We start from the raw sequence: 12145 nt of genomic DNA on the forward strand, positions 1-12145 counted from the left end.
TCTCCTCTACTGTCCTGTAGTGGGTAAAGGGGACCCCTGGTCTTACATTGCCATCTATTGCCCAGGAGGAGAGGAGGATGTGTGAGGGACTTCATTGAAAGTTTATTAAATTGACATTTATAGCATGAGATAACAGGTAAATGTACATTTTCAAATATGAAAAACGTGCTCTCTGCTGGCACGAATAACCCGTGTTAATTATTTACTGCGTGATCAAGAACTTTGTCCGATTTATTATCTCCGTGTATTTATCCACATTAACAGTTCGTGTCCTACCTGCCTGGTTAATAAGTGACAGTCTTATCTGTGATTGCCTTGTGTTTTTTTTTTCTTTTTATGTCATCATAGCTCTTCAGCTTTGCACGCTAATTACCTTTAGCAATGGAAGGAGTGAGCCTGTAATATCTCATTCCTGTTTGAGCCAGGATTTCTGCTGCCCAGGCCCCACAGCTACTGAAAGGACTTACACTCCTTTACTAGAGAGCCCTGCTTTAAAATATGTGGTCTGCCAGTCTCCTTAATGTTAATGCGTCCACATTAATAAGCATTGATATCTTCCCTGATGCTGGCTTTTGAACTGTGAGCTGATAACAAGGAAGGAAGGTCTCTGTTTTGACAAGGTGGTGCCCGAGGTTTCCAAAAAGGATTTGAAAATCACAGATTTTACGACAGGAGAGTTTTTAAGTTTTCCTCAGTCGATTAAAACTGGAGATTTTGCTAGTAGTGGCTTTGACTCGTGCAGAGAATTCTCTGAATCTTTTAATAATATCATGTGTCTAAGTGATGAATTCTTAGATAAACCCTCCCAAGAAAGCCTGAACCATTGTGGGAATGTGATTTGTTTTCAGTAATTTCCAGACATTGTAGTCTACAAAGACTGTAAAAATGTCACTTTTAGAAACGAACATCCTTAAGACAATTTGTTCAGCCTTAAGAATGTTTTGAAAAAGTATTTGTTGGAAAATAAGCATGCCATTTAAATATTGACTGATAATAAGGTAAAAATAATTTTGGTAGTTTTTACGGTAAAACATTTCCGCTGGTAAAAAAAACAAAAACCTAGGTAAAGACAGTGCACCTTAAAAACATTGCCTGAGTGGCTGGAAATATACTGCAAATTAGAACAACTTCGTAGCTTGCTTTTGACTCCTTAGTACAAAATGTAATACTGAGCTTTAGCCACTAGATGTTCGATGTCAACTTCTTTTTTGTTTGTTTTTTCCATATTACCCTCTGCATTGGCATACAATATAAAATAGGACTAGACTGGAAACAACAATAAAGGAGGATGTTACGAATGAGCAAGCAATAAATCTGTGAATTCCACGATTTTTATATTATTAATAAAACGTTTAATATTTTTATTTAAAATATTTATGCGGTTTTATTGCATTTATTATGCAAAAATACAACTCTTGCAGTCAGTCTCGTGCAATCAGTAGCGGTTTTTGATACGGTCGACATGGGCGGTTGCCCGGGGCGGCATCACGGGCATCGGCAAAAAAAAAAAAAAAAAAAAATTGCTCGTACTCATGCTGCCCCGACATCAGCCAGCGCACATTGGGAATGGCATAGGCACCGATCGGTTTTCTATGGCCCATTTGCTGGGAGTAAGGACGCCCTCCGTTTGCCAGGTGCGCCTGCTGCTTGCGGCACAGGGAGGAGAGGGCGGGGCGGCGACGGATTCACTGGTGGCTGGAGCGGCATCTAATAACCAACTCGCAAAATAAAAACAAACCAACAAACACGAAAACACCAGACATCATGATACAGAGTTATAATTTGCGCCGATGATTTTTCGAAATTCTATACGTGAAAAGTGAGCGCGAGAGCCCTCAGTGCGCCTGCTTGCTGCTGAAGTCAAAGTAAACTTTATTGTCATCTCCGCTACATACAGTCCAGTGTAGAGAGAGACGAGACGACGAGGCTCCAGTTACAGCAGTGCAAGTAAACAAACAATAAATATAAGAAGAGTAAGAAAATGAATATACACTTTAGGACAAGGGGTAAAGGGATCAATAACAATTTAAAATTTATAATTTACAGTTTGATGATTTAAAGTACACACAACCCTTCAAAGGGGGAGGGGGGGCGGCTGCTTCCAGATAGAGCACATTTCATTCATAATGATGTAAATCCAAGCCCATTATGTATTCATGATTTGAATCCTGGGTTGTGTGAAATCCCAGAAATAAACCTTAGACAAAGTGAATTTGTGAACTAAGGTGTAGGTCTATTAGGTTATGTTGTGACGATCCTGGAGTTGGGGGATTTGTGTTCATACTGGAGTGCAAAATCAAAACCAATGTAAGATGGGGCAAGGATACCTAGACCCCGGGGCTTAGAGTACGCTTGGGGAGTGTGATTGTGTGTACAGTGTCTCTTTATGTCTGTCTCCACGTTGGGTGAGTGTTGAGTAAGTGCATATGAGAGCATGAGGGTGGGAATGGATGTTTGTATCTGTGTGTGCCTGTTTGTCTGTGTCCATATGTCAGGTTGGGTATCAGACGCCACCTCTCTGGGGACATCTCAGGCCCTCCAAGGTCTGGAGGCCTATCTCCCCCCACAACTTCCCCTGCCAGTGACAGACGCCCTCAGACACCGGTGCGTTGGTGGGTCTTGGATGAGCATCCAGGTACACACCGGCTCACTCCTTGGTGGCTGCTTATCGGGGCCTGGAGCCTGGGGCTCGCTCGGGCCACTTCGGGGGTGGGGTGCCCTCGGCCTGGGGCTCGGTCACTCTGGCGCAGCTGGCTGCCGGTGGAGCTCCCGGGCACGTCACTGCAACCCCCCTGGCTTCTGCTCCGCGGCTGCTGAGTGACCCCCCATCTGGGACTTTCCTCAGCTCTTTCTGGGACAGTGGCGCGGCTGCCCCTCTGTTGGTCTTCCTTGGTCTCTTGTGTTCTGGGGGCCTCTGGATGTCTGGAGTTTTGATCTCCTCCATACCTGCTTCATGCCCTGGAGGACGGGGCTGTGGCCCCCCCACACCCTCTAGCAGATCATTACATGAAGGAACCTTTTAAAAACAAGTGTGTTCATGCTCACAGGTGTACACACGGGTGCTCACACACACAAACTACACCCTTTTTACCTTAAAGCACACTGTGCGCTGTCGATCTTACTTGCTGAACAATAATGTTTAATATTTAGTATTTACTGTTATATTCCCATAGATCATCATGATGTTGTTTATTCTATTGCTCTAGTCTTCTTCTGCTTGTTTGCTTTTTTTCTCAACAGGTGATCCAGGAAAAGAGAGGGAAAAAAAGGTGATGAAGCAAATTTTCATTGTCTTTTCTCTCTCTCTTTTCTCCCTTTTCTTTCCCTCTCCTTCCATTAACTTTCTTCTGAACTTTTCTTCTTGTCCAGTCTGGCCTGATTACAATAACTTAGAATAAAAATAACTAATAAAAGAAAAAAATGAAAAAGAAAAAAAAAACAATGTAAGATGGACAAGAAAAGTTCAAAGCCATCAGGTGCTCAGTTTAGAAAAAATGGAAAAGAAGAGGAGGAGAAACGAGCAAAAGATACAGGTAAGCAGATGTGTCATTGGCAGGTCATCCTGAAACAATCAGAATCAGAATACTTTATTAATCCCTAAGGAAATAATGTGGATTACAGTTGCTCCAAAAAGAAATGGTAAAAATAGTAACAGTAACAGACTAAACTCCAAACAATACATTATGTTACAGATTTTAATATTAATTAGTCATTGTCAATTGTTGATTTGTCCTGTTCTCATTGTATGACGAATTATGATGGCTGTTTGGTAGCCGTTTGCATACAATGCATACTTCCTCTCTCTTCATATGTGTGTGGGGCAGAGGGAGTGTTCGCCCGGGTGCCAAACAGGCTAGGACCGCCACTGAGTGCAATGTTTATACAAAAGGCAACACAATCAGAAATTGGAAGTAACATACAAACACTAGTTTATGTTAATTCTTTTACCCATTAACCCCTGAGGCTCTTTTCCAAACGGAATGATTTCTGTCATATTTTAAGCTACTTGTAGAATAAAATCACTGAGTGTACATTAAAATTAAGTGAATGCGGTCTCTCGCTGTATACATCATTACTGATATACACTGAGTTGTGAAACTCATCATTAAGAATAGACTTGAGGTCTTCAAATCCTGTCTTTATTGTGGAAAGAATCAAGAATGCAATCTGTCATGATTATCAAGGATAAACAAGTCAGTCCTTCAGCCGATTAGTCAAGCCGAGCGCAATGAGAAGCTTCTGGTGAAATGCTGGTATCCTTTCCTTATGGACAGGCCAGTCCAGAATGCAACGTGAACGTAACATTCCTCTGCGGAGGAAGAGTGAGTGAAACAACTTGTGATCGTGCACATCCTGAAGAAAGACCAGGATGACTGAGTCCCTGCTTTCTTCGATGACTTGTTGAAGTGCATGATAGACTTTAAATCTGGTGACAAGAAAGAGAAGACATTGTGCTATTAAACAATATTATCCGACTAAGATAATTTTGCAACTTTTGCAATAAATAAATGACTGTTTGATCTCAAAATTATAGAGTTAGTGTGTGAACATGTAAAAAACAAGCAATTCGGAGCGCTTAAATCTACAGGTGAATAGGGACAAGTTCTACATATTGCTTGAAATGAACTACTATTGCTTTAAAAACACTATATGAAAGGTGTAAGTGTACTGATTTTTAATCAAAGGAAGGAGAATTTGATAAAACTGCCTTGCACATCACCATTTTTTTTCTTGTACTTAGCTTTCACCTGATACATAAAGTCACAATAAAGCATAATCTAGTGTATGTTTTATTTACCGTCTACACCAGGGATCTTTGAGGAGACTTTCGGTGACGACAAACATGATTTTTCTGGACTTTTTCATATTTGTCACAATGGATTCCACCTGTGACATGCCAGCGACTGAATCTCGATCCTCTAAACAAAACTGGCACTTTTCATTCTCTAAAGGGACCAACCTCCTCTCCACCCAACTGGAGTCTTCCTCCGTACGTATGACATAAGCGTCGTACTCATATTCTCTGCCTTCGTCAACTTTGGCATCACTGAATCCTAATGTGCGATTGATCATTATGTTCCAGTAAAAGTGGATCCTCCAGTCATGAAACCGCACCGTGAGTGCGGTTACAATTAGCAAGATGACGGCTGTGCTGCTCACTATGTAAAGAGTCTGAAATGGGGTCATGTCTTTGCAAGAAAGGGGGTCGAAATCCATGATGGAGTGGTTAAAGTAAGCTCGTGGAGTGTTGCACACATACTCGTCCCTGACATTTGGCACACTCGTCGTATTTGTGGTATTCAACCACGTCACGAACCACAGGATGCTCTCGCATGTGCAGTCGAATGGATTTCTGCCCATGATAAGCTGGGTGAGGTTGCTCATGGGAGTACGAAACACTTCAGGTCTCACGCTTGTGATCAAGTTCTTCTCAAAACGTAATACCTGCAGCGACTTCAGGTCATCGAAAACAGAGTCCTTGAGATTATTTATGAGATTGTTGCTAAGGCTTAGCTCCTTGAGGTGAGTCAAACCTTTCAAAGCCTTCAGTGGGATCTCATCCAGTCCATTATAATCCATCTGTAAGGATTCCAACCTCTGCGCATCTTTGAGAAACAACACCGGCCCACCAAGGTTGGCACTCTTCCACAGTCGGGCCAAGTTGTTGTGCTGGAGTTTCAACACCTTTAGGTTTACAAGCCCCTCTAGCAGATTGTCTTTGATGTTAGCAACATTGTTGTTGCTGAGATCCAAGACAGAGAGGTTGGTCAGGGGTTTGAATGGAGAGTGATCTAGGTTTAGGGCTAAAGCTTTAAGACTTCTCCCCAAAGTCAGGACTCTAAGGTTGGGCACATTAATAAAGGAACTGGAGCTTAGGTCAATTGACTGGAAGTTATTGCTCATGTGAATTTCCTGAACCTGATCTAGGCCTTCGAATTCTCTGCCTGTCAAAGTTTGCTTGATATGGTTGTAATCTAGAAGAAGAACAGTGAGGTTTCGCAAAACAGAGAAGCTTCCGGGATTGATCTGCGCTATATTTGTATTTATAAGATTTAGCCATCTGACTGGTGAATCTGCAAGAGATGCTAAGGTCTTGTTGGTGATGTTTCGGAGTGACGGACAGCTAATCCAGCTTATGTCAAGTTTTTTAAGACTTTTTAAGCCTGCAAAGGTGTGCTCTCCGATTTCCCGGATTGCAGTCCTCTGTAACATCAAACTCTCTAGCATGCCTAATGGCTGGAAAGCAAAATCATCAATAACTGGGGCAGCGGTATGACCTTTCACCAGTGCTTCTGTAAGTGCCAGTTTTTTCAATCTATTGAGCCCCTGAAATGTCCCATTGGTTAGGTGCTTAATGTTATTGTGCGACAAATTTAGAGTTTGAAGTTTAGATAGCCACTGAAATGAGCCGTCTTCAATTTTACCCATGCCATTACTGGACAGATCCAAGAAGGTTAGATTTGTCTTCTGCAGTCCTGTAAAGACTTTGTTTGTGACCATGACTAGACTCATTTTCCGAAGAGAGAGAGCATCGATGGCTGTCCCAGACAACTCTGAGCACAGTTTGGAAACCATCAGAGTTCCCAAGTTAACCCCATCCATGATTAAAGTGCGCAGGCCTGAAATGTGCTGAAAGCAGCCGGGCTCCAACTGCAAACAAACAATCACAGAGATTTTTTTTAGTGAGACGGAAAAAGGAAACAAAACAGACAACCGAAAGGAATGTGCTACAGTAACTCTACTTTCTACTGCCAGTTCCGATTTTGATGGAATTTCATTTCCCATTTCTGGATTAAACAAGTTTCTTACTGTTTTTAAAAACACAGATGACAGGTTGAGGACTTGCAGAGAGGATGAATGGTCAAGAAATGAAAAGTCATCTTTCTTCAGAGTGGTGAAGTCATTGAATGCCAGGCTGAAGTTCACCAGGCTGGGCAGCTGAGGCTGGGAGCCGAGCTTGGGTGACTGCAGTTTGTTTTTAGAAACATCTAGAAAGGTTAGGTTCTGTGGATTATTAAAGAAGAGGGAGACAAGAAGAAGGGTTATTTAATGCTGTGCACAAGAGGCAAACAATTGATCCACAGCATATGTCAGACAAAATTTCATAAGCAGCACTTCTCTCAGGTCACAGGATAGTTTGCTCCATCTCTCTACAAAGACAGCTCACATATGCACCATCCATCCATTTCATATTAAAATTCCTCGGCTCTTTGTTTTTTTTTTATTATTGTTTTATTTTATTTTATTTTATTTTTGGTGGTAGGTGGAATTTACGTTACTCATGTGTATTACTTTTGCAGGACAGTCCATAGTTATTAGGTTTTAACTGTTCTTACTTGCCTTTATTTCCATTAAGTACAAATTAAAGAATGGCAGAGGAACTCCAAAGGGTCCCCCCCCCAACACCATCGTTCCAATCATAAAGAAAGCGTCCCACATTTTTCACTGGCTCTAGTTTTCCAAAGTTAACACTGCAGGGCGGATGCTTTTTTGGTCAAAATGTCTGGCTTTTTTATCTAGTGGCTGTGAAGAAACCAGGAAACATCAAGTGCAGGTTACAATGTCCGTGTCTTTTGTTGCAGATGCATGCAAAACTGAGAGAACTACACGTCACCACAAAGATATAAGTGGTGCAGATTTTGTAATTTAATGGAAACAACCATTAAAAAAAGGAAATACGGCTACAATGAAGACTGGCTGAAGCAAGCGGAAAAAGACTGTCAGACTTTGTTGGGGTGGGGTGAGTCACGCATATGAAATATGTGGCTTGGAAGAAATGCGCTGAGCAACAGATGCATCCCAGCTGAAAAGATGATTGGAAGGCAGAATCCGTGATGAAACAACAGCTAACAACTGCTGTAACAGTTAGTTTAGAAAAAGTTGATATGTGTATTTAATAAGACTGGAAAAAAAAACGCACTAACTTTCACTTCCTGCTAATCATAGGAAGTTCGGAAAATCGAACTGAAATTAATACACAAACCTCTTCCGTTTACATTTGTGGGACTTGATTTTTGAAGCTATATGTGGCAAAATTTCAATATCTCTCTCAGAGGAAGTAGGAAGCTCCACATTTCCTCACACACACACATACTCTTTACCCCAAATTTAATTTGTTTGGATACCAACACATCAGTAGATATCAAACAAATGGCAGCAAGCTTTGGGCAGCAGGCTGTATAACCTAAATCCATGACCTAACCTAACCTAAATCCCCAAAACACTGATCACTGATGATTTGTATGATAAAAAGAAAACTAACTGAAACAGAGCTGTCATATTAATAATGAGGAGCAAACGTACAGTTTTTGGCCTTGAAATATAATTGAGTCAAGCAATAATTAGTCATCTAAGTGATCCGACACATCAGTACCTGCAGTGACGAGAAGGGTTCTCCCTGCAGCTTTAGTCTATTACTAGCCAAGTTCAACGATGTCAGTCGGGTGCAGTGGCTCATATCTCCAGTCTTCAGCAAATGCACCTGATTGTGTTCCAGGTTCAACATCTGCAGCAGAGGCAGTGTTTGGCACAAACCCGCGTCCACCTTGGTGATGCTGTTGTAACCGGCGTCGAGGTGCAGGAGGCCCGGGTACAGGCTTAGTGACAGCGGGGTAATCCCTCTCAGTATGTTGTGGGACACATCCAGGCTGGTGATGTTCCTGGGAAGGTCTGAAGGGATCGCACTGAGGCGGAGGCGACTGCAGTCAGCTCGGCCGTCTTCCACATAGCAGGAGGTCTTCTTCTCAGAGGCATCGCAACGGTACGGTCCCGTCAAAACACAACACGTGACGAGGATCCATGACAGGAGACGGGAACAATGGGCGCACATCATTTCAAAGACCTTTAAAGAAGAGAGAAGGGTGGATTTGCATTCAAATTTGTTGCTGGGATGGTAAGACTAAAGAAAAGGCTGAGAAGCCCTCTGTGGAGCTGGGTGGAACTGAGACATGTTTTTCTTACTTTTTTTTTTTTTTTTTACTTTCCTCTATATTAATAACAATTATAACTCTACACAATTTGTTTATATAAAAATATAATATTTGGTATACTGGGAAAATTACAAAAACAATGTACCAACGATTTCAATTGTGACACTACACTGTAGAACTAGTAAACACTGTTGTGCAAAAGTCTTGGACCATCCCTCACTTCTTTATACAAGTAGTTTACTTCCAAGGAGCCAAACATTCTTGGGCAGTAGTTTACTAGACTTTGCCTGCAGTACAGGCTGGATAAACCTGAATGGAAAAATAAACAATAAAAGATCACGAGTCATGGATTGACCTCCACTGAGCCCAGACCTCAATATTACTGAAACAGGGTGGGATCATCTCGACAGAGAACAGAACAAAAGGCAGCCAACATTCAAAGAAGAGCTCTGAATGTCCTCCAAGAAGCCTGGAGAACTTTTCCTAAAGACTACCTAAAGATATTAGAAGAAAGCTGCCTAAGAGAGCTCGGGCTATGTTTAAAGCAACGATGATCATACCAAATATTCACTGTCGAGCTCGTTGTTTTTACCTTTTCATGTTTCAATAAGTCGCGGCAACCTTTTCGTATTTCCTATCAAAATATAAAGAGATGAGCGGTGGATCCAGCCCTTTGCGCAGTTCTGTAACTTTGAAAGCTTTCAAAAATATCCGCCCTCGTAATTACAGGGTGACTACAGCGCTCCCACGCTGACCTTACAAGCACACTAATATTTTGAATGCAGTCCATACAGATTTCTTACCAGATGTGAACATTGCACAATACCTTCGACAGTCAGAGTCCAGACAGAAGATTCCCCCTGCAGCTGCACGGCTTCTATCGCTGAACGCACACAGCCACAGCGGCGCTTATGAGGAAATGAAACTGTGGTTTCGTTTCTTCTTCGGTGGTGGGTAGCCACTGGAGAGCTAACCATTTCACGCAGGCGGATAGCCACAGATATTGAGATATTAAGTTTGCATAAAATTTATATGCATCATATCCTACACTCCAGAGACACGTCGGGTGATTTGACGTCTAGTTTCCGAACAAACTTTTTGGACTTGCGTGTAGACCGTAGACAGGATTCAGGAAGGCGTGGTGTAAACAGATTGAGTCAGCCGGTCGTCTATTATGTTCGTGCCTTCTGAAACATTTGTCGGTGGTTTCATATATTAAACCGGGAACCGTTTCTTTAAACATGTTTAACATCCGCGGTGAGTTAAACAGCGACTGAGATGCGCCTGAGCAAATACACTGCTGTGTAGGAAAAGTGTCGTAAATATGTGCAGGTAACAACAGACAGCTGTAGTTATTTCTCTTTTTCTTTTAGGCATCCTTTAAATTAATAATTAATTATATTTATTATGTTATAAGTTATTAAAACAAAAAAATTGTTACTTTATATTTATTTAGTTAGTTCGTTTTTTTTAGGATATGAAACTAGTCAGATGTCATTTAGGTAGCTCAAAGTTTATATGTGGTACTCTAAAACGCACACTTATTATAGTGACAGGACCAGAATAAATACGAGGTTTTCACTATCCAAAAAAACAACAACTGCTGCTTCTCTTTTAAGAGGAGTAGCATCTTACAGCTAAGCACTTGTTATAGCAAGTGAACCACACACCTGTGGGATATGGTTTCCCTTACCCTGATGAGGTTTCGATTTGGGGTCACAAACACAAGGCCTGGGTGCCAGAATAAGCTCTGCTAAGAGTCCAATCCAACCCACTGCATAACTTTGGAAAAACTTAATTTTGAACTTTCAACTGTGTTTTAAAGCTTTTCCTACATGGCTTTTCCCTCATGGTCATTCATACATGTAATATTCTTTATTTTGGTATCAGCCAGGCTCTGCTCTCTCATCTTCAGCTAGTTCAGAATGCAGCTGCCCGACCCTTGACAGGCACTCGTAAACATGAATATATCTGTCCAGTCTTGGCTCGTTTATACTGGCTTCCAGTACGTTGTAGAATCGATTTTAAGATTTTCTTTCTTGTTTTTAAGTCTCTAAATTAGCTGTGACGGGTTAGCTCCGTCAAACCTCTCAGACCTACTCTCAGGTCAGCTAATAAGTTGCTTGTAGTTGTCCCTAGAAACAAGCTAGGGCCTTTGCGATTGCTGTGCCCAAACTTTGGAACAGTCTGCCTCTTCATATTAGGATCTCTCCAACACTTGACATTTTTAAAAACCCATCATCACTTAATTGTGACTGGGCTTTTGTGTGATTCTTTGTGTGTGTTTGTTCTGCTTTTTACTTTTTTACTATGTACAGCACTTTGGTCAACCTTTGTTATTTAGAGGCATAAACACAGTCATTTAAGACTGTGTTTTTGTTAAGTTATATTTAAGAGTACACCCTAAACAAATGTACAGAAAGCACACTTTACAGTTTCTCTCTCTCTGCTTTAATTTTATTACATTTATTCACAGAGTATCAAGTTCTCCCTGATTGTTCCGAGGCCTGCAGGAACACTGCAGCGTACAAACTGACATCTCATTACATGACCTGATATGTCCTTATTCAGAACGACAGAGAAGTGAAATCTTGTTGTTGTAAATCTGAACTTGGTGTTAGTAACCACTGGAGGGCAGTAAAACGCTGCTATTAAACCATGAGCTTAAGTAATGCTGTGCTGTTTGTTGGTGGGCGCTATGAGTCCTCTTTCAGGGTACAGCACATATTTATAGTGACAGGTCTTTCAACAGAATGACACAACAAATGTCAATGAGCCCGTATTATACAGTTTGTATGCATCTTTGTGTTGGAGATTGCATTACACATACTGGATAATGTGCTAAAATCTATGGATTTGTTTCTGTTTTGCAGGGTGCTTTAATTGAATATATTATCTGACCCCACATAACTTTTCTTCTTATTATTCTATTAGAAAATAGAATAATAAGAAGTCCTTTTGGTAGGGACCCAGAACAACACAGTTCAGAACGCAATCATATCTACACTATGGACATAAATGAAGCATCAATGTTATTTCACTCCTGACTCTTGCAACCGATGACACTGATTATATTTATTTTAGTTCAAATTAATTATTTAATGCAGGGAGTCAAAGATGTATGACTTCCACCAGAGATGTACAGTGCAGGTAATTTCATTTTAAAGTATAAGTTACTATGATTGCAGCTGTAGGCTGCAGCTAAGTGCATTACA

At 41.2% G+C, this 12145-nt stretch overlaps 1 protein-coding gene across 2 annotated transcripts; it reads right to left on the bottom strand.

Moving 5' to 3' along the window:
* Nucleotides 1-3472: 3472 nt before the first annotated feature.
* Nucleotides 3473-12145, bottom strand: tlr3 (toll-like receptor 3). Of its 2 annotated transcripts, none has more exons than XM_080880302.1 (5): nucleotides 9734-12145; nucleotides 8375-8842; nucleotides 6811-7005; nucleotides 4799-6651; nucleotides 3473-4426 (listed from the first exon to the last, which is right to left on the bottom strand). In XM_080880302.1, the coding sequence occupies exons 1-5, from the start codon at nucleotides 9905-9907 to the stop codon at nucleotides 4195-4197; spliced, it is 2922 nt and encodes a 973-aa protein (XP_080736428.1). In that variant the 5' UTR covers nucleotides 9908-12145; the 3' UTR covers nucleotides 3473-4194. The 2 variants fall into 2 exon arrangements, with proteins under 2 accessions (XP_080736428.1, XP_080736429.1); XM_080880303.1 differs by having other exon boundaries at nucleotides 3475-4426; nucleotides 9757-9894.

This window comes from Rhamphochromis sp. 'chilingali' (genome assembly GCF_963969265.1).
Source record: "Rhamphochromis sp. 'chilingali' genome assembly, chromosome: 4".
Classification (NCBI taxonomy): Eukaryota; Metazoa; Chordata; class Actinopteri; order Cichliformes; family Cichlidae; genus Rhamphochromis; species Rhamphochromis sp. 'chilingali'.